General features: G+C 37.8%; 1 protein-coding gene across 1 annotated transcript; it reads right to left on the reverse strand.

Moving 5' to 3' along the window:
- Positions 1 to 307: 307 nt before the first annotated feature.
- On the reverse strand, positions 308 to 23478 carry LOC117374380 (forkhead box protein K2-like). The gene is made up of 9 exons (XM_033970478.2): positions 22963 to 23478; positions 13367 to 13561; positions 13084 to 13237; positions 12217 to 12363; positions 11752 to 11945; positions 9095 to 9282; positions 7523 to 7747; positions 5809 to 6012; positions 308 to 4585 (listed from the first exon to the last, which is right to left on the reverse strand). The coding sequence occupies exons 1-9, from the start codon at positions 23256 to 23258 to the stop codon at positions 4359 to 4361; spliced, it is 1830 nt and encodes a 609-aa protein (XP_033826369.1). The 5' UTR covers positions 23259 to 23478; the 3' UTR covers positions 308 to 4358.
- Between the last annotated feature and the right edge of the window lie 249 nt (positions 23479 to 23727).

A 23727-nucleotide genomic window follows, 5' to 3' on the forward strand; every position in this document is an offset into this window, starting at 1 on the left:
GGTAAGTCCCAGACTGTATTTTAAAGTGCTACCCAAAGTTCAAACCTTCGTCGGCGCCTTCGTCGGTGCGGAACGTTTCATCGACATTGTGGGTTTTGTCGGGGAGAAAACAAATTACAAACATACAGCACTTCAGAGTCACACTGCGATCCAACGTTTATGTAAATTTGTCTGAACATGAACCGCGATACATAAATAAAAGGTAAATTGGAGATCTAAATATGTTATGTGTTAGCAGTTAAAACCCCATAGAAGTAAAATACCATGTTTTAATTAAATACGTTAATTAACAGACAGCACACGTCAATGGGCTTTAAATTAATTTATTTAAAAAAGCATTTCTCCACTGAAGCAAAACAACATCAATTTCTCTTTTCTTTTCTATGGACTTGGAACGTGTACAATCAACAGACTCGCCGGGTTGCCAGAAATGATCAAGCAATAATATCATAATAATAATAGTCATAATATTAATAATAAAGAGGTGTAAGGGGAAATCTGCCAACAACCACAACATCAAGACGGCCTCATCTGAAACACGGGACAGGAAGTAAGAGGAGGGCGGGACTTAATCGACAGGTTAAAAAATAAAATAAAATAAAAAATACAGAACACTGCACTGAAAAACAAACACGTACAAGTTTAAAATGACAAATTATTAAGAGTCGCATCAGGATCTGAAGTCGTTTTGACTAATTAAGGTTGAAACTTTGATTTTTTTTTAAAACAATTTGCAAATATTGACGATGATTTTGCATAGAAACCTTTAGAAACACTTTGAACCCTCGTTTTAAATATAATGAATGGGTGATTGTTATCGTTATTATATTTTGGGTGAATTTGACCCTGATGAATAAAATATTGGAGGAGAAAGTCAGAAAATTCTCAAAAAAAAGTTAAACCAAGTAGTCAAAACTGCTCAGAAATGATACGTACTCTTAATTTTGTCATTTTAAGAGGAGTAGATATTTGTTTCACAGTGTGGGTCAAGTGCAAGTCTGTTTCTTTTCCTTTTTGTTCGGTTTTTACAGTAAACTTCTGTGATTACATGCAGGGGTCACATCTGGAAGCTACACACGCAAAGAGTCATATAGTTATCATCGGTTATCTGTGCAATTATTATTATTAAAATATGTAGGTTTAACATTGAGTTCATATGCGACAGAGAGAGAGAAAGGGAGAGAGGTTACAAAATGATAACGTGTCAGAATATTGGGATAAAAAAAAAAGTAAAAAAGAAGTGTAAATATTAAGTTTAATGAATCGGATACGCCACAAAAACTCCATATCTGCAATAGTTAAAATGGCTTGAATTCAGAATATACTTTACTTGAGTAGTTTTGACTAGATTTTTAATTAATGGGTATAAATAATTTGAGTTGTTGTAATATAGTGTAAGGTTTTCATCCGTTTTACATCAACGGAGAAGGAATTTTGACTAAATAAGTTAAATTTTTCAACTCAAAAACACAAACTAAACTTAAAACATCACTACCGGTAGTTAGAAACAATTTAAAATAACTAAATAATAATCAAAATTACTCAAATTAAGATATTCTGATTTCAAGATGTTATTCTTGCGGCGTACGTCTGTTACCTAAAAATAAGTTTATGAAAAAGTCCTATGAACTGAATACTGCATATCTACTGCGATGATGAAGAGGTTTGGCCCTGTATCCACCAAATGTTAAAGAAACAACGTGGTTTTATTTGGTTTTACTGTACACAAATTATTATTAACTTGTGTTGTGTCCTTGGGCAAGAAACTTGGAGCACATTGCCCTTTTCCAGCCACAGAAACAAGGCTGGTTGTGACTGGAAGGGCATCCGGCTTAACAGTCAGCCTAATCACCACGCTAACTAAATAATATGATAGTTGTACTCAAATACATTAATTTACTTACAAAGATTGGTAAAAAATAACTAAATTACGTTTTGTACAATAGGTCAATTTTGTTAAATATTTGTACATGTTACATTTACTAAACAGTAACCCAAAGCTCTTTTAACATAATACAGAAAAACAGACAAAAGATCAAACTCAGGCTACTGGGAGTCACAAACTCGGGCAATTTAGGAAGACATCATTTTGTGCGGCAATTTATATTGTTTTGAGTAGTTTTAAACTTATTTAATGTGAGAGTCTGAGTTATTCGTAAAAGGTTTCAGTACATTAGGATTTCATCTCATATCTGCCAGTGAAATAAATGGATGATAATTAAGTTTTAAATAAGAAAATGATTGAAATGTACTAATAAACTTAAAATATCTGTACCAACTCCCTAAATAAATGCAGTTAATACTACTCAAAAAATCAAGTTATTTCAACTGGACTTTGGTGGAGACAGGGCTCTTTTGAGCTGCCAGAGGAGTTTTTGGCTCAATCAGTTGCTTTTTTCTCCCTAAAAAAACATGAAATGAATCCATCCAAACCAAGGCTCTGCCCAAGACAGGGCTGGAGGGTAAGGCCCGTGGAGCGGCGAGGAGCGCTCTGCTGCCCCGTGGTGAGCTGAGGTAACATGACGGCCTCAGCGTTTCCTGTGGACGACTCCTGAGACTATGGTGGAACCAGTTTAACCATTTTATTTAGACTTTTCTGGAGTAAAAGTATCGATGCTTTTACAGTCATTTTAACTTAAAATGACTTGAATTTACAATATGTTATTTTAGTATTTTTAACTGGATTTACTTTGTACATTTTCAACATTTTATTTCCAATGTCAAGAAACATTTTCAGTCAGTGGAAAAAGTAGTTTTTAGTTCCATGAGGTGAATGAACATTCTTCTTTCATAATTTTGATTAAAATAAGAACTAAATATTTAGAAACAAGTAAAAAAAGGACCATAAAACTTTACAAACCAGAACTAAAAAATAAGATAAATATTCTTAATTCAAGTCATTTTAAAATTCTTTTTACAGTATAGTTGATTTTTTTACATTAATGACTAGAAGTGTATTTGTTAAACAAATTTCAGCTTGTTTTTGACCACAGGAGGCCACCATATTCTCTTGCACTGAACAGGAAACACTGGGGGGTCATTTTGGGGCGTAGTTTCTCTCCCGCTCCGAGTAGAGTTCAGAATGAGCAGCTCTTTTGGTGAATAAGGCCTGGTTGTGGTTTTACATCCAGATGTTTCCATCTCGAGTCCCGTCTTATAATTTGATCTCAAAGGGGCTGCACAATATACTGCACGGCTGTTTGTGTGTAGTACCTTTACATGTGCACTCTATCACTTTCTAGTTGGAGGGTTAGACCTGCTCGTCTCCATGGAGATAACATTACTTGGCTAAAATATTACACGGAATGGCATTAAACCAATCGATCTCCTGCAGACAAGCAGGAGACCTCACCTGGACAAGTTACAGGTTGTATCTGTTTTAGCAATATAGACAAGTTTAACTCCATACTGTGGAATATTCCAGGCAAAGCAAAAACATCTCCATGGAGACAAGCAGGTTACTCACCACGAGGAAAGAGTAGAACATCTTTAATGCCACAAAAACTAATGGCATATTAACACTTTCCCTGAATGTTGTTTGAAATTGTAAAGATTTGTTTGTGTATTAAATCTATGCGTTGATAAATTTCAGCTGTTAATGTGACCTACAAACACTAAAACAATTTGGCATAATTTATTTCAATAATTTCTAATCAAATTTTTGCACAAGGACCAAATGAGACAACACAACTTTTACGTATAAGTGTGCAGCCCCAGTCTGAAGCCATCTTTATCGAAAGTCTTACAGGGCAAAATGAAACGGGTCTCCATTTTGGCACTGCGGGAGTCAATGGAATGGCAGACGATGGGAGCTGAAAGTATGAAGGTGGAGGAGGAGGAGGAGGAGGTGTAATGTAGATTTATGGGAGGGATTACACTACAAAAATATATTTACATGAGTTAAAATGACTTGAAATCCAAAATATCTTAAATTAGTAGGTTTTACTCGATTTAATTAGTTAATGTGTCTGGATAATTTGACTTGTTTCAATGTAATTTTTTTGTTTCCAGGTGACATTTTATCGAATCTTCTTTGGAGTATAATTTAATATGAATGTTTTAGTTACTTCAAGGTCTTTGAAATACAAACAATTCTATTGAAATAAGTTAAACAAACTTTGTTTCCAAAGAACAAAATCACCACTTTGAAACTTCTCACAACTGAAACCTTATAAGAGTTTTTTCCTCCAATGGCAGATATTTTTAATCTTGAAAAAAGTAAACATACACTGAAAGAAGTCAAATAGTCTATGTGTTTTAAGTAAATAATCTAAACCTCAAACTACTAAAATCATTCCAGTCATTTAAACTCATGTAACTGTTTTTGCAGCGTAGTGGAGATTTCGGGTTGGGACAGGTTAGTTGAGGTCGCCGCTCAGGTCGTTAGCTGCCGCTGTGTCATTGGAGGAGGGACAGGAAGTGAATGTCGGAGAGGAGGAAGTGGGCGTGGCCTGTTCTGGGTCCGGTTTGGAGCGCTTGGCGTCGGGTTGCTGCTCTGCACTCTGGTCTCCGTTCTGGCGTTTGGTCGGGAGAGAGGCAGAGGCTGAGGCGTGGGCGGCCAACAGGTGGAGGGGGCTGGCTGCGGCTGGAGAGGAGAGACACGGAGGTTAAGATACTGAATAAGCTCTGAATGGAATATTACTGGAACGCAACTTTTGTGAAGCTTAAGTATCATCTACCACAAAGCACAGGCTTAAGGAGGATAATGTATTTGTTCAGTAACATTACTGAGCCAAAGTAAAGGTTTTTTAAGATGGTGTCTTATCTTATTTTGGAAACATTTTGAAAGCCGTCTTCACTAAATTTATCCTCAGTTGTAAAACAAACTGCACCTGAGAGTGATCACTGACACAAACTTCACTTATGGCTCTCAAATTACAAAATAATAATAATTCAAACTTATTTGCTGCAAATTAGAAGCATGTTTTCTTTCACCTGCTAACCTAGAAAAAAAAAATTGTAAATGCTCTTCAAGGTTAGATTATTGTAATGTATTTTAAGCAGGTATTAGTCAAAAATCTCTGAAACATCTCCACATTACACAGAACTCAGCGGCAAGACTGTTGGTCCAAAAAAAAAAAAAACACACACAAGCACATTACACCGATACCAGCCTCCCTACACTGGCTCCCCAGCAACTTTCAAATCAATTAAAAAATGTTATTAATAACTTTTAAACTGCTTAATGGCCTCGGCCCTTCTTTTATTACTGACCTTCTCTGTCTCTCTCTGTTCCTGATCTCACTTCGTTCTTCAGCCCAGACCCTTCATATCCCCTCTCTGGACTCACAGAGGCCTCTGTGCCTTCTCTATCAGAGCCTCAAACCTGGATTTCCTCACCTGAAGAACTAAGAACAGCTGACTTCATAGGCGCTTTCAAATCTAAGTTAAAAACGCACTTAAATAAAATTACATTTGTACAGTAGCACAGCTATTTTTATTCTTTATTGCACCGTTTTAATCTGTGCTTTTTTATCTGTATGTAAAACACTGTGTAAAAGTGATATGTAAATAAAGTGAAAGGTGAAAATTATCTAGGAGTGGGGAATCAAAAGTTATTTTTTTGTACATGATTTACTGTGCCACACAAAATGGGGGGCATTTTTACAAAATTGACCAAACAGGAAAAGGAGATTATTATTATTATTATTATTATTATTATTATTGAAAGTACATTGAATTACTTTGTGTGTGCTATACAAATAAACTTCGTTCAGTTATCAACCTGGTGATGCTCAAAAAGCCAAGTATCACATTCACTTATTTTGTATTCGTGATATTGGCTTTTCTTTTTTTGTACTGCAGTACCTGAGCTGTGCCCCTGGATGGCAGTGGCGAGGCTGTGTGTCCCGTTCTGGGTGATGGTCTTGATGGGCAGCTGGTGCGTGCCCAGAGGAGGCTGTGGGAGGATGGTGAGTGTCTGCAGAGAGGTGGAGCTCTGAGGGCCCTGGATCACCGGAGCAGAGGGACCTATGGAGCCCACAGCCGGGAGAACTGTCTCAACTTTCACTGCTGGGACACGAAAGAGGACGGAGAGTTGAGAGATTTCACTTAAAAGGCCCTGTACTACACAAAATGGACTCTTGTGAGCTTTAAGCCATGTTATAACGTTGTTTTATTGTAGTAAAAGGACGACTGAGGGATTAAACAGACTTTGTTTTGTTGAATTTTGTTTCATTCATACATGTTTGAGTAACCCTTTATTTATTATTAGTCAATCATGTAATTGTAGTTTTCAAGTTAACAGCTACGTTTTACCTTTAGTTCAGAAGAGATGGGCAATTCTAGGGGTGAAATAATACAAACATTCTAGTTTAAAACAGTGGAGCACTTCCTGTATTACCACATAACATCACACAGAGAAGAACTTGACCACAATACACAGGGTTCGTGTATGAAATGTGTGAATAAAACAATACAAAACTGCGGGTATATTTTTGACGAGGAAATGACATTATAACAGATCAGGAAATGGCGCAATATGAGCCTTTTAAACAGACCTGCTGTGTATGATGTTTTATTTCTCTCACCATAAACTCACTCAAGAGATGTCTTTAGATTCATGCATGTTTGAGTAATCCTGTATTCTCCTGCATTAGAAACTTCTATTTTCACCCCATCTCTGCCCACATCCCTGTACTTAGCTGTGAATATTTGAATTATTAAGTCAAACCTGTAGAAACTAAGAAACGTAGCCACTTTTCAAAAATAAAAACAGTTTAAAATATGCCGCTTGAAATGCAACTATTAATAAAAAAGCAGGGCCCGTCAGTGAACTGTTTTTGATTCATACTGTGGTTTACAATGAACAAAATGTAAAATGATGCTCTACTCATGTACGTGAAAAAAGCGTAGTTCTGTCAGTTCTGCTTAAATTCCACTTTTTTTCCATTAGTAGTTTTAGCTTTTTATTACAATTTCATATCACCACAAAAATTTACAGATCCATCATGAGTGAAATGGTATGTCCAAGCCCAAATATTTCAGCAATTTTGTGGTTAATTTTACAGTCCAATCCCAAGTTTGCGATACCTGAACCTCAATCAAAATACTATTCAAAATGTTATAATAATAATAATAGAGTTGTTAAATGATGATGTCCATTCCGGGTACAATCAAAAACTTCACAGCTGATTCTAGCTTTGCTTTTGTTCCTTATTCATCAAACAGGAGACAATTACCTTTCAAAAGCGTAACATAACATTAAAGTACCAGTGTGTATCTCACTAACGGCTGGTCACCGCTAACGATAGCTTAGCCGAGCCTAGCTTCATACACTTTCTGTCACAGTTATAACCATAGATCCAGGCTTATAATCTTGTTAACTTTAAATAACTACAATCTCTTTTTGGCATCAGATGCATCGTCGCTAAAAAAGATGAAAATGTAAATGTGATTGTTTTCGATCAGCTGATGGAACCCAGATGTGACATTACACACAACAACGCTATTGTTCTGGTTTATCTGAAATTTGTGTCAACATTGTCCAATCTAAGTCACAGTTAAACCAGCCTCGTGTTACCTTTGATGTCTGCGTGGTTTCCGTTCTCCTGGCCCTCGCTCTTGATTATAGTGGCCGGTTGGAGCACGGTTCCGGCTGGGATCTGTTGCAGTACGTGGACGGTCTGTAGGGGGGGCTGTGAGCTGGAGCTGACGGGGGAGGCCATGGTGTACGTGACGGGCTTCAGGCTCTGAGCTATTGGCCTCTGCACCGCGATCAGCACCGACGAACTGCTCACCGGGGAACCTGACAGAAACATGAAAAGATTATTATAAATGTCATCTTTTTAGAGACGCTTAGACCTGTCACAATAACACATCTTAAAGTACGATATATTGTTTAAGAAAATATAATATAATGGCATTCAATGTACACGATTGAATGCGACTATGCCAAACAAAGTAATGTGGGCTACTCCATTCAGTGTAGTGAAGAAGCAGTGAGCGTTACTCTGGAGAAATTAAACAGCCAGTTCATATGAGAATGTACCAACACCGTCGAGAGAGCTGCTCAGGACCCCAGTCTGCTGTACTTGTCTATCTCAAAGACACTAACTACTACTTTGAGGATAATGAGGTTCAAATCTCAGCCCAAGAAAAGAAATGGCTTGAGAGGAGAGTTAAAAAAGCAATTTTTATTAGGAAAGACAATCCTTCTTTGAACAGGAATGAGGGCCTTAGACATTACCTATCCCCCATATGTAATGTGATTCTCAGACACAAATCAAAACAAAGAAAACAATAGGACTAGCCAGGATGCTGATAGGTGTGACAGCACCCATTAGGGTCCATTAGTGGCCTGAATGGTTTATGCTAAGCAAAACTCAGGCACACTGCACACTTAGTGTAGCTCCATAGACCCAACCTACAAACAAAACCTGGAAACAATAGCCGTTTCCAGTTTCAGTGTAGTTAGTTCCTCCCTTCAGATAGATAAAAGGCAGTGTTCAACAGTAATCTGACCACAACTGAAGAAGCGGCTTGGATGAGCAGCCAAACGCGCTCACTCCTACGACTTTTTTGTCCATTTGACAGATTTTACATTTTGCCTTTACCCCCGAAAATAATTGTTCCATCCATCATGTGTCCTACTGAAGGATAAGTCGATACAGTAATTATGTGACAGGCCTAGGGACACTACACGTTTTTTTAATGCAATTAAGTAAAATTAGTTTTGCCCCAGTACAGATATACTGAAAAAGCATCAGTGAGTCAGGAAAGTGAGGAATAAGTGTGGACCAGATAAAGTTAAAAACTCAGTAAACCAAACTTATGTCTCAGTCACAAACACATTCGTGGCATCCTAGTTAATGTGATGAGTTCATTTTCACAACTTTCAGAGACGGGTTTTGGCATCACGATAATGCTAAAGACAGACTATAAAAAACACTTAATCATTAGATGCAGACGACACAGTGATCTCATTTGGACCCTAAGCTGCTTTTACAATATATATGTTCTGGGGCTAGACAGACCTAATTTATACATGTATAATATTAAAATGAATAGAATATTATCAGCATGACATTTAAAATATTAACTAAGCAGCAGAGAAATATGTAGTTCCTTAAGAGTATGGTGTAACGGCGTGTACCTGGCGTGTTGTGTGAGAATCGCGTCTCCTGGATTAGCTTCGGCTGCACATTAGAACTGGGGGCGGGGACAGACGTGTCGACCTCCAGAGGCACAGGTGACCCCTCTCTGGACAGGCTGTCTGGGGTCTGCACACCGCTGGAGTGAGCAGATAGCACCCCCGAGTGGTTGGGAGACGCCGGCGCACTCCTGAGAAATTACAAGAAAAGTTTGTCAAGAAAATAAAAAAAATAAAAAAATACACAATCAACAACAATTTTACAGATCTTTAGCATGAACCTAACCATGGACTGCCAGGGCTGCTGTTTCTACTGCTTTGTGCACTCTCACTTGAACAGTAGCACAGGCAATATGTCAATTATTCATAAACCATTTAATATATTTAATACCAAACATAGCATCTCCCTCTGTGCAGTAGATATATTGCTTTATATACAGGATGTATATCATTCTCTCCCATTTTTGACAACTTTACCAGGATTTCAGGCTACAAAGTTAATTAGAATAAGTCATCCTTTTTACCCCTAAATTACTTACTTATTACTTACCTACACGATAAAATATTACCGTAAGTGTGGACAATGGGTTAATATTTGAACAGTCCACTTTTAAATATTTAGGGGCATCTATTACACTTCTATAGCACACATAAGACATGATGTGCTATAGATGTGCAATTTCGTTTAGGTTGACAAAAAATCCAGAGTGAAACTGGGCACTCTCCAAAAACACAAAAGTCAAGGAGAACTGGTGTCCCTAATTTCCAATGGTGTTATTGGTCATTCATTATTCAATCTGTCTCCAAAAGGTTCAATCCAACTTCAAAAATCGTCTTGGAAAGAACTTCAACGAAACATTGTTAATCCTCATAGATATTCAAATATACCCATTAAACTAATGTATTACATTTGATCCAATAGTAACAGAGGCCATTTTAGTATGACAAACTGGGCGAAACACTGCAAAATACAATTAAATTGGCACATAGTGTCCTATTTTTTCACAATTTAAGTTGTCTAATAAATCACTCAATGTTAATCAATGGAGCAGCAATGGAGTACACACTTTGGGTGATATATTTATCTCTATGGGCCTTCAGTCCTTTCGAGAGATCCAGAAGAAGTTTATCCTGCTGTGCACCTCTTTCTATTTCCATCTTAAGATTCGTAAAGCAATGCACACCTTTAGTGTTCCATAGACTACATCTCTCCCAAACCACTCTTCACATTTTTTTAAACCAAATCAGACAGATTAGCATCTACAATGTTTAATCTCTTCTGCAAGTCTTCTCCTTTTCCTACGGCTGTGTAAGTGTATGTAAAAAAACAATGTCCCATATGGATCGATCTCCATTTTTGATTCTATTTTCTTCCTTCTTATTTTACATACAGGTGGATTTCAGGCATAAAGAGCAGCTTGTCAGGAGCACTACTATTTCATGTTGAAAGGAGAAATAATTCTGTAGAAATCCACATTTAAAGTTTGGAATGTGTTTGTACAATATAATAAAGCCTAAAACCATGGGCAAGTTCTTATCACCAATAACAGGTGCATGTACGGGCTCTTAAACGGACTCTCACTATCGGCAGAATGTCTGTGCGTTAAACTGGGTCTAAAGTTTCCCTCATAAATGTTCGTCAAAAAATAGTCGTTTACTTTTCATAACTTGCATTATAATGATAAAAGGCACCAGAGGAGAGAAAGAGCAGAAAAAAGGTGAGGAGCCTTGAGTAGATAAGAGAGAGGGAGGAAGAGTGAGAGGCAGACGCAGAGTGAAGGAGACACTGGACTTTTAGTCAAATTGCGCAAGTGTAAGTCAAAACTCTCAAGGACACATGAGGAGACATGAGGAGACATGAGGAGACATAAAGAGACGCCAGTCGCCCTCACTCAGAGCTGCTCCTTATAAAAATGGTGACTCCTCTTCAGAACTATGCGCTCTTATTGCCACAGGATTGGGTGTAGATCTGTTGATTAAAATGCCCCTAATCGAGATCGACCAAAGTTTTGATTGTGATCCATCAATCTTTAGATTTTTGGCATATCCCCATCTCCCATGAAAAAAACAATGGTCAGCAAACAGGCAAAATATCTCCATATCCTCCTGGAATCCCAACTATAAGACAATTCATTTTAACTTTATTTATAAAACCTATTTTGCTCCCCCAGGTACTAATTAAAATAAAAAAAAAATACTTCTCCCATCCCCTGAATACAGTCTCTGCTCCCAAAATACTGTAGGAACATTTCTAAGCACAGGGAGGGGTGAGTTTAGGGGGGATCAGGTTGGGGTACACAAGGAACACTGTTTATTACAGTTGTTTTTCTTTTTAAATTGTTTTTCTGTTTTCTATACCCATGATTTCTCTCAAATGTACCTGTACTCCCCCATATATAATAAAATAAAATAAATAAAAAAAAAAAAATATCATGGACTGTGGGGTTAAATTTTCAAAATAAAACCTGCGCCACTACAAATTATATATTGAAGTAACCAAATTAAAAACAATTAAAACCACTGTGCAGACCTGTTTGTTCCATTGTAAACTACATTTGAGGCAAGAGGGGTGGCAGAAATTGTATAAAATATATATGGGCCAGATCATAATTTTGATTTTATGGTCAAATAGTGCTGTACTGTGCGCTATAGTGTCTCACCTGGATGAGAGGGGTCCGTGCGGGGCTCTGAAGCAGGGCACCCCTCTGGGCCTGCGTTTCCTGAAGGCCTGTTCCACCAGTTTAGCCTCAGATGAAGGGTCTATCCTCCAAAATGAACCTTTTCCCGGCTCCTCCTGAGATCGTGCCACTTTTATGAAGTATCGGTTTAGAGAAAGGTTATGCCGGATTGAGTTCTGCAAAACGAGAGGCTGATGGCTTTAGTTTCATCTTAAAAGGCAATGTGAAGCTGTATAATATCTGATAATTCACTTCTCTGCATCCACTGGTCTCATACGTAGATTATATATTTAAGTGGACATAGTTAGAAAATAGTGGCCTATCTCTGTGTAACTGCTGCTTCAGGCTTCTCATTCTGTCCGTATTAAACTTCTCTACATGATCTTGTTTTGTTATTTCCCCATTTTGTCTGTAAATCGATATATGATCTCCTGGTTTGGCGCTCACCTGCCAGCCCTTGTCGGCGGTGCGGTAGTAGGGGTAGTTCTTGGTGATGTGGTTGTAGATGCCGTTTAGAGTGAGCTGTTTGTCCTGAGCCAGAGTGATGGCCTGGACGATCAGCTGTGCATAGGAATACGGAGGCTTCGAGTCATCCTAGAGAAGAAAAAAAACCATTCAAAACAAGACAAAACCTTTAATTGGTATGTTTAGAATTATAATGTATTGAAAAGACTTGTCAAACAGAACAAAATAATCAGAATGATGGTATATTCTGTTTTAGCACAGGTTTATTTTTCTGACATTGTCCAACCCTGGTGAGATTTCGCTGGAGATAATTCTATTCAGTCATTGCGATTGACACAATATTGTATTTTTACGACACAAGTGCGACAGGAGGTTTCACGCAGAGTCTTTTTAAAGGCAAAAAACAAATCCCAAACGCAATGATTAAGCTACACCGCAGTAAAACAGGACAATATTCAGCTTTTTTCTGCACTTGTGAGTCTGCAGAGCTCCACCACATGACCTAAATGTACTTTGTGCCGCTCTATGTGATTCACCCAGGGTTGTAAGCTCAGTCCACTACCATTTAATCTTCCTGACCACCAGAGGGCCATCATCCAGGTTTACCAGAGCCGTAGTTAGAAACGTAACTTTCTTTTTAAGTTTAGTCTCTCAGCCCAATACGTCCAAGAAGGCAGCGCTAAAAGCTACAATTCAGCTTTTTATTTTAAATGTGATCAAGTTATAGCAAGTTAGGCAATTGCTTGATTATCAACCCATCAAAATCAAGGACTGTCTTCAGAATTTTGCGTCAGAGATGAAAACAATCTGACAATGACGTAGAATCCCACGTAACAACTGTGTGCGTACCTTGGGACTGTCCCCTCCGGAGTTGTCCTTCTCGTGTTCTGGTTGGGAGTTATCGTTGATGAGCTGAAGTTCTGCTGAACTCACCATTCGACTGCCCAGTCTGTATCCAGAGGAGCCTGCCCCCCGTGGACTGGAGGGGCATGAGTTAGCAGCACTGTGGAGAAAGATATAAACTGTCATGGACAATAATGATTTGGACATTGTGTTATGAACAAAAAGGGTCAAAATGCAGATTTAATGTGAGCTGCTCATGTGAGAATATGACAAGAACAAATAGAGTTACCTGATGGTCCCTGTGGGAGAGGGCAGGGGGCTCATGAGGTGGGCGATGTTTTCTGGGATGTTGATGGTTAAAGGAGAGATCTGAGGCTGAACAGCTTTAACAGGAGACTCTGGAGCTTCACGTTTCACTTTCCTCCCACTGGACAGAGCCGTGAACGAGATCTTTATGTTTGTGCTGGGGAACCGGAACGTGCACCTGGAGAAAGAGAGAACAGGTCAGATCAGCTGGAGTAATGCACTTTAATGCACCTTAAATGGTACCAGCTTGTCCTTAATGTTATTGCTTCTCTCATTGTGATTTTTCTGCCAAATATTGCCATTGTGATTAGATTTGTGATACATGTTTAAATTGAATATCATGATATTGTAAAGTCTCAATAATATCGTGGGCTGTCACAATATATTGAAGCATCTTTGTTTAAATTCCTTGTTTTGATCCTTTGCCCGTTTCAGTTAAAATAAAAACTATTAATGACGACTTTGTTCTTCATATTATGACATGTTTGAAGGTCTAAACTGCAACATTTTTCCGTAAAAATACAGGAGAACAGAGGACATTCTAATATCTAAAAATTGCAAATTGTAATACAGTACTCCGTGGCATTAAACCCTTTTCTCTCTCCATGAAAACGAGCATGTAGCACCATAAGGCAAAGCTGCGCTTTTTCACAGATCTGACCTGTATTCATCTAAAGCTAGATAGGTACCATGAATGTCACGCTGTGGAACATTCCAGGCAAAGCCAGTGCATCACCATGGAGACATACACAGTGCAGCTTTAAAGATACTTAAAGCTCTTTATTATACATCCGCTCCTCACTCTGCAGTGAAAGTCATTTAGTCACGTGACATAATTATTACTGTTGTCAGCTTCATTTCACGGTGGGTCCCTGAGTCGGTTGTTGGATATTTTGAGGGTCCCTGTATGAAAAGTCTGTGATGTAAGGCACTTTTCCAGCCACAGCTTCCCTCTGGTAGAAAACAGAGGTACAAATAATGATTATTTTAGTAGTCGACTAGTCAGCGATAATTTATTTGTAAATTTACATTTTCCAAAAATATTTTTAACCAATTAGATGTTGAAATATTGTGACTTTTAAATAGAAAATACATGCAAATAAATTGTATTATTGAAGAAAATATATTATTTTTTACATTTTGATTGAATAATGTCACCGTCTCTATGGTCTGAAACATGAAACTAACACAACATGAAACTGTAAATCTGTGGGTTTTATATGAATACAGCATAATATCATTTATCTTACTATACACTTACGATAATTGAAATGTGAGAAACCTACATTTTAACAAAAATGTCATGTATTAAAAACCTTATAAAAGTCATGAAACAAAATGAAGCCTTGGGAATTCATTGTGAATAGTCGATCGGGTTCAACACAAGTCGATCCTTCATGAAACCCGTTTGAGTTTTACTCATGATATGAGACAATTTTTTAGACAATTTTGCAAAAATCGAAGCAAGACTTTTATAAACTACATTTAAGAGTGCAGTTAGTGCCTTTAATAAGGCGTGTTCAATAATGTCCCAAAACTTAATGCAAAAGTCTGATGGAAATTCAACAGTCTTGAGACTTTCCTTAAAAAAAAAAAAAAGGATTTCATTGCTTCAAGTTCCAAACATTGTGTCCTAAATTGTTTAGAAATAGTCAGAATATGGCACTTCACATTCCATGAAATTATAAAAACCATCAGGTTGACTTACAGAACAATAAATGTTCTTGTATAAAGATTCTACATATTTAGATACAGCACTGTGCTTAGATCATTATCTTTTAGTGCTGTGATACTGTTTTGTCTTTGGTTCCTTTTTTTAAATAAAAAAAACCCTAAAATTAGAATATAAACTTTACTGCACAGCTTTATCAGGTAGAGCACAACACAAAGTCCGGCCTTCTTCAAAACGTTTTAAAATGGCAGTGTAATTAACCTTCTGTGTAAACCCTCAGTCGTCCAGGTCTGACCTTTTATAATATAATTAAACACAGTTTAGTTTTGTTTGGACATTGTTCTTTTCTGCTCTACCGGGCTGTTCACACTGGAGTTATTCTTAACATAAATTGGTATTTTACACTTATGAAAAGGCATCATGAATGGCTAATATTTCTTATGCAATAAATATCACACAGTGAGGTTCATACTGGGATAAGATTGTATTATCACAGTTTGCTCTATAAAGTTTGATGAAATTATGTTTCAGATTATGCGGCGCATGGAGTTCATGGTCCATCACCTCTTTGCCGTCACCGTGACACTCATAAGATACGAGTGCGACCTGTCAGCTCTGCTCTGATTACCCAGTGTCGGCTTAATATATCGTACACAAACACATTCCAACCTTTAAATGTGCATTTCTCCAGAATTATTGGTCCCATCAACACAAAATAAAAACTGTTGATGACTGACACGCAGCTCTTTATGCCTGAAGTCCACCTGTTTATGTTTTTAATAAGATGCAAGAAAACTATAACAGGTGAGCTGATTTGTGCAGTTAAACAAGTGCATCTCACGTAAAATTATTGCCAACAGTTTGTTAGCCACTCTCACCTTTTTTGTTGAAAATGAAACACGTAAATGGGCCCATGGTGCTCATATTGTTCAGACTCTTGAAAATGTGATGTTTAAATCCATTTTGTTTTGTTTTCTTGAGTTTACAGCTCATCGTTGTGACTTTGACTGTTTGCTTATGTTTGCACCATAGACATACATGCATTAAACCTCCAGCACGTGCCTCAAACCCGTATTTCAGAGCCTCCACCCTGAGCTGTGTTTGTTAATTAGCCGACAGAGATAATAAAGCTGCAGTAATTTAATTTGAATGGAGAGGCATGTTTGATGAGACGAGCCCCATTTTGGCGCTGTGACAGAGCGGATTTTCACACAAAGATCCAACGCTACAGAGGCAAGCTAGCAGTTCGACAAGCTAACTATAGTTTATTTACAAGAGAAGTGGTCACAGTTAGTATTTTAGTGCTTACATAAGGTCAAATATTCTGTGTAAAACCAGCTGACCCTTTTTTTTAAGTAACTAAGGGCTTTCTACTGAAATTAAACTGGTTAAATCCACCTGTCACTCACTCAGGGCATTAATTATCCTGTTTTTCCAAATAAACCAGAGTTTCTAAAGCTACTGTATGGTATTTTTCCATTAACTTCATTTAAGTCGAGTTTCAGTCCTGTTTCTTTGCTGAGGTATGCAAGAAAATCAGCCTTAGTCCAGATTTAGACCACTTTTAGACCTGATTTTGTAACCTTTTTAAACTCAAAAGCCAATTACAAACACACTGAAACTTATTAAGCAACAGTTCTTGAACTACTCTAACATTTTCCCTTCTTCTTAGTTTACGTCATTGCAGCCATCTTAGTTTTTTCCTATTGCTAAACTTATCCACTCATTCCATTGACTGAGAAACAGTTGAGGAATGCAAGGCCGCTGCCAACATGAGTGTGTATTCTTTGTACAAAACCACATTTTTCATTCAATAAACCATTTTCTGCCTAAACAAGTAGAGCCTTTTCTTTCCATTGGCCTCGGAGCTGACATGTCCTACTTTCTCTTTGGATCTTTAAACGCATCACAGCAGCCGTAAATAGCCAAAGAGCAGAATTAAGCGGTGTATTGTTCAAACGCTGAAAGATAAATTTAGCCCAAAAGACTGACATTTCAAAAGAACAGTCTTATCAAATGGTTGGGTTGTTTTTATGAGCAGGTGGAATGGAGACGGCAAAATTCCAATGAAGTAAGAACAGGAAAAGGAGTGGATGCAGTTGCCAATCAGAAACACATACTGTAATAGTGTCATTGGGCAAGACACTTCACCCACTATTAAACGTGTAAAAGTGTCATTTGAGGTGGTGAAATATTAATAATCCACTAAAACTACAGGAATAACAGGTTAGAATTTAGAAACAAAGATTGATAATTGTCTAAAAGGTAAAAACTGTGGTAATTACTTGGACTAAAATGCCAAAAAATGAAACAAAAATAATTCATTGTCTCGTTTTCAATATGTTAAAAATGGTTGCCACAAATAAAAGAAATTCTGAAAGGTTTTTAACAAGATTTGGAGCTCAAAAAAAGTCAGTTTACCAGAGAGCAGAAGCCGTTAAAAGATTGCATTGTGTTAAAAATTCAGTTGAACGTATGCCACCTGTCTGTCTCCAAGGAGAAGTAATTGCTTTGGCTGGAATGTAGTTGGTACCAGGCCAAGCTACAGGTGAGATCTGTGAAAAGGCGAACCGTTAACAGTATTAAATTTGAGCCTTAAACGTGAAATAAAAGTTAGATTAGATTAATTCCTAACGAAAATTCACCGATAAACAATAAATCTCCATACAAGCAGATGGCAGGCTTTCCACAAAAAAAGTTACGCAGTGCACTTTTAAAACAAACCCAACTTACTTATTAGTTTCTTACTCTTCACTACATTCCTGCTCGGTGACGTCAGCCCAAAGAAACAAAAACAGTCCTCTTTTATTTCCTCCTCTCCCACCGACCGCTTCCTGCCTCCTTTATTTATACACTTCCCTGACAGAAGCCTTTATTTAAACATTTCAGTGACAGAGGGAGACACATTTTCTCCGTCGTCCTTAGAAACGGTCTGGGCTGTGTTTTGAATAGACTGCAGCGTAGAGACAATATAGAAGTATTTTTATATACGTGGTTTTAAAAGGAACTGGTGGTATTGGAGTCTGCAGGGAACAGCTGTGGGAATAACAAAAACGCCAAAAAATTTACTTTATCATATTTTTTTCAATATGTTAAAAATGGTTGCATATTACAATCAAATCGAAATCGAGTTGCTACAATTATCAAATCATAAATGCTGCAATTATTTAGTAGGGATGGGCTGATATTATTTTATTTTTTTTAGCCGATACTGATATCCGATATTTGGCTTGCTGCTGTGTCCGATAACTGATATTTGGCTTTTAAAAATCTATAAAAAGGCCTGCAATATTTTACGAAATAAAAGATCACAAATTCACTTTTCACTTCTGTAAAAAACAGCAAACCAAATGCATTTATCTGGGGTATAAACGTATTTCTTTTGTTCATAGAAAAGTTAAAACACAGTCATTTATATCTCTACTTAAACATGGTTGGAAATGGATGTGATTCTTGTACTTTTATTATCAGTTCATCAGTTGTCAGTCTTCTCTCAAATTTTAATGCTCTTGTAGTCGTTTACAATGTGGACTCTGGACAAAATAGTGTTGTCTCGATACTGAAATTTAAACTTGATTTCGATACTCAATACCATTTGCAATACCAGGATGATAATAATAATTTAAAAAACTCTTTACACAATAGAATGCAATCTTCAGCATTAAATCGCAGTACTTTCTTTTACATTACCACGCGGCCTTACATCTGTGTCGTTCGTGTAAGTTCATAGTGGTCCATGGGTGTATACTAGTCTATGTGTCTTATACTTGTGAAAGACACAGCTCAAGATCATTTTAAAGCTGTTCAGGAAAGGTTTATTTCTGTCTTGTGAATGTGATTTTTTTTTTAGCATGCCAGCTCTAATAAGTATAAAGTTTTGTTACTAGTTTTAATATTGATTAGTGTCTGATTTGATACTTTTGACGACCCTAGAACAGAATCCTACCTTTTAAAAACATATTGCAAATCTAACTGCAATAATTGTCAGAAAAATCTAAATTACGGTAGTTTTTTTTGTGCAAAGTCAAGCAGCCCTAATAGAAGGGCCAACGCTTCATATTTTCCCACCATCATCCAGCCTATGTCGACTCTGGGCGTGTTTAAACTTTAACGAGTGAATGTTTGTTTAGAAAATAGAGAATTTCACAACAGGCTCAGACTTGCGGCCCACGTCACGCGCCGCAAAAACTAACTACAGGTAAAACATTTGTACAGGCCTGACCTCGAAGTGACTCCACGAAACTGTACATGTATGTAAGATGTGCTCGTGGAGGTTTCCTTTAAAAGTGCGCTATGTAACTTTTCTGGTGAAGGGGTCCGCCATCTGCTTGTCTCCATGGAGATATTAATACTTTCCCTGGAGTCTTCAACAGTACGGCACTAGATGTATCTGTACAGAAGCTAATGCATATTTTTCAAGGTATATTAATGCAATGAAAACACATGTATTTAATGAATGAAAGATAGATGGATCTAATGTTACACTGGGGAAGACGTCACGCAAAAGAAAAACATTTTCAAGACGACAAACAGGTGGAAGATGCTGAGAAATTTTGGGATGGGTGATAGATCAGTTACAGTATTGGTACCGGATGATACTGATATTCTTTACAGATATATTTTGCAGTTGCCCCCTTCTCTGTGCCATGAAATTCATTGTTGAGCTTTACATCAACTTAAGATAAATTTGTGGGCCTTCCTATGGATTTTAGGAAGCTAAATATCGATACAGGCAGATATCGGCACAGCATCAGGTCAAATATTGGATTTGACTCAAAGTTAAGGTGGACTTATCCCCCGAGAAATTTGTCCTCTGCATTTGACTCTACACATTGACCCATCCTTACCAGAAAATTAGCGCAACTTTAAAACCAAGATTCAGTTCAGCGTGCACATGTCCAGTAGCTCTAACATTTGAGAGAAGACTGATATCTGAACTGATAAACTAATACACGAATATGGTGCATTTCAGAACATGCTCGTTGAAGTGTAAACTTCAGGGTAAAAAAGGTAAATATTTATTTCATTTGTATACATGTAAAACTATTTGGGGGAAAAGCTGGAATATAAGTGGAGTTAAATGAGCATGCATAATATTCTTCAAGCATGTGGCAAAACCATGTGACAATAACATCCAGGGCAGTGCCTCGTGGGGTCAAAGGTCATGGAACAGAAAGACACAAACATGAGTGAACTCCAGTGAGGACGAGGATACATACCAGGACAGACCCAAAACTATTGTATAAGGGAAGGAATACTAGACTAGTAACAGCGCTGAATGACTTGGAGGAATAGAACAGAATATTAGTTATAACATAATGCAACTTTGCTATATTATTTCAATAATCTATTAGCTGCAGTTTCTTTGATTACTTGTTTCAGCCACAACTTTCAACTAAGGCTGCACAATCTTGAGAAATGAAGATTTGTGATATTTTTAGAAAGTAGGATTCTGTTCAGAGTGATTGTAAACAACTCCAAGAGCATTTACACTTGAGAGAAGACATACCGTAAATATGATTTGCATCAACTTAATTTGTGATATACTATGCAGCCTTTCACCCTAACTTGCATCACTTTGCAGTTGTATTTCCTATGAACTGATCTGAGAAAACAGGAAACTTATACCACAGCATTGTACTAATGCTACTACTCTAGTGTTTTGATTTTGTGTCAGTGTTTATGTAGTGGTGGTAAAATGTGGTAAATAAAGGGTGAATGAGAGAGAAAGCTTGTGAATAATTGACTCTTCAAAGTGAGTGTGGAGAAGTGGAAAATCATTGGTCGATTTAAAGCCAGGCCAAAGTTTCCTGTTAGCTGCAGGGAGGGACCTTGCTGTTTGTTTATGTTTCAGGCTTAACTCCAGTCACAACTGTGGCTATGCTAACTACTAGCCTCCGTTAGCTTTACTGACACTAGTAGGTTTAAAAAGGTAAAGGTGTAAAACGATTAACTGAATACACGTCAATGAATAAAAGGGGACTTGTACAGTTTGAGCATTAAGATGTTATCCTAGAACTAAATAAATTAGTAGGTTACTATGTGCTCAGGAAAGCAACTCCCACAAGCTCAATTACTGCATTGTCAAAACAATGAACCTAACCAACTGCCCTTTTCTGCTTAAAGTATACATTATACATATGTTGAGATGCGTAAAATTGCTGAACAATTGATAATTAATTTTAATGAGGTTTTCATTGTGAAATCAAAATTGTTTAATATAAAAAAATGACAAATGGTTCAGGATATGTTTCAATATCTGGGACCCAAACAATAAAAAGCAAATTTTACTTTCACAATAAAAATACCATACAAGCCACTTGTATGTGATTAAAACAAGATGAAAACTACATAAATATACCAGTTTGCATTGTGTATGTCCACCCTGGCAAGTACAGTACATTATTCCCAAAATATGTATCAATTTACACCAAAACATATCCTCACAAAGTCCAAAAATGGTCTGTGTAAAGGCAGAAAAAGAATGAGGACATACAAAAATAAGGCAGCTAGGCAAATTATAGCTTCCTTGTTCCTTCTGCACATCATCCAGGAACAACCTCGACTCAGTGGCCACCAAACCAGTTTAGTCCAAACATAGTTAAATAATGGCGGGTAAAAGGTGATGACAAAAAGCATGTTATGATTTTTTCAATATAAGACAAATGTATTTGTGGAGCATATTTCATATACAAATTAACTGAAAGTGCTTTGAAAAAAGAAAGAGGCATTAAAATTACAAAACAATTATATAATTATATATGCATATATAATCCTTTCAGTAATACGCACACCTAATTATAACCATAGTCAAAAAGAAATGGCTACTGTGTGTGATAAAAAAAATTTAAAAAATAACTCTAATGTAATGTTCAATATGTATGTTTCTCATATAGTCAAATATTAGGCCTGTTTTGGAGATAGTATAGATATAAATAGCGAAAAGTAGTAACTAGGAGAACATGTTAAAAACATTTAACTGTGATCCTTCTTATGTCAACAGAACAATGCCACAAAATTACATAAATGACCTTACAAATGCTTTTGCTGTTAGAAAGCATGTCTCCAATAGCTGTACTGGTTAGCAATTTGTTAGGAAACATTATAATACTATGGTTTATTGTATGCGGTTTGACCTACTGAGCAAACATGGGGCTTGTGTTTTGCTAAAACACTGTAGCAACGCCTAAAGTCACGCTGACTCCACGCAGCTAACATGTTGTTTTGGTTATTTTTTCCACCTTTCCTATTGTGTCTAAATAAAATAAATGTTTAGGTATTATTTTAGTAAAGTATTGATGTAATGACAGGATTATAAAGCACAATGATGTGATTGTAAGCGCTTTAAGCCAAATTTGTTTAGGGAAGAAGTTGGAATGTGGCTAATGCTAACGCAGTAAGCTAATGCTGCTAAAGAATGTCAACAAAGAAAATGGCTCTGCGAACAGGATGCGGACTTGTTGTAGGCTAGCAGGCTAAAAGCACGTGGTCAAATGAAATAAAAACAGTCAACTGGGACTCGTCAAGGTCTAAACTAAGGCTAAAACAGGTCCGAGTTCAGTGTAAACCAGGGATAAACAAGGACTAAATCGGGACCAAAGTAAAGCTACACCAAGGCTAAAGCAGGACTAAGTAGGTCAAACCCAAGGCTAAAATAGACTTAAATGAGGGCTAAATCAGGACAGAAATGTTGCTATAAAATCTGGAATGAATCAGGATCTAAAAAGTACTATATTATGAGTAAAGCATGCAAAAATCAGAACCAAAACCAAGCCAGGACTAAAAATCAAGACTAAATCAGGGCTAAACAAAATGGGAATCAACATGGTGGTCGTCTATACATCTAAAAAAAAAAAATCCTTGTACATATCTATCAGTGAGATTGGTTGTGTTAAATCTGCACTTACATTCGTGGAAGCTGCAGAGGAGGGGCGCCCCTTCGGAGAAACACGCCGTCCACAAAAACCCCATTTTTACCCAGACATCGGAGGTAGAAGTCCCCGCTGCCCGAGCCCTCGTCGCTGGCGGTGAAAATCTCCAGATGCCGCCGGGAGATGAAGCTGGAGTGGCCCATGCTGACGTCCACGGAGCCCTGCGAGGAGTTCCGTCCGATGGTCACCGAGCGCTTCTTCATCATGTATTCGAATTCGCGGCCCTCGAGCCGGGCAAGTGGCCCAGACGACCCGCCGCTCACCACAGCCATGCTTCTGCTCAACGGTAAACGTGATCGGGGGGGATAAACAAGACACGGGATTGGTGTGGCCTTGCGGTGGCGTGCTACGGGAGCAAATCTACAACAGGGGCATCGAATTCAAAACAAAAATTTCGAGGGGAACATGCGAGAGGCCGAGGGGACAGCGGCTCCAACCCACCACCGCCGAGAGAAAGGGGTTGTCGCTGGATTGGATCGGCCGGAGGGACGCTTAACGGCTCCGTGATTGGTTCTTTTAACAAAACGGGGGCGTGGTTACAAACACTCTGCTGTGATTGGACGCGCCTGCTGTCAGTCAGTCAACAGGTTACCCAATCACAACACGGGGTCCTTTCCGCCGATGCAAACTAGCCTCACCCTGAGCAAAACGGGGATCGTAGTGAGTCAATCGAACGTGGCAGAGGGCGGTATTGATTGACAGCGGTCTAAGCCAATCCGAAATGAGAACGCTGACACAAGG

This window comes from Periophthalmus magnuspinnatus, chromosome 8 (genome assembly GCF_009829125.3).
Source record: "Periophthalmus magnuspinnatus isolate fPerMag1 chromosome 8, fPerMag1.2.pri, whole genome shotgun sequence".
NCBI classification, from domain to species: Eukaryota; Metazoa; Chordata; class Actinopteri; order Gobiiformes; family Gobiidae; genus Periophthalmus; species Periophthalmus magnuspinnatus.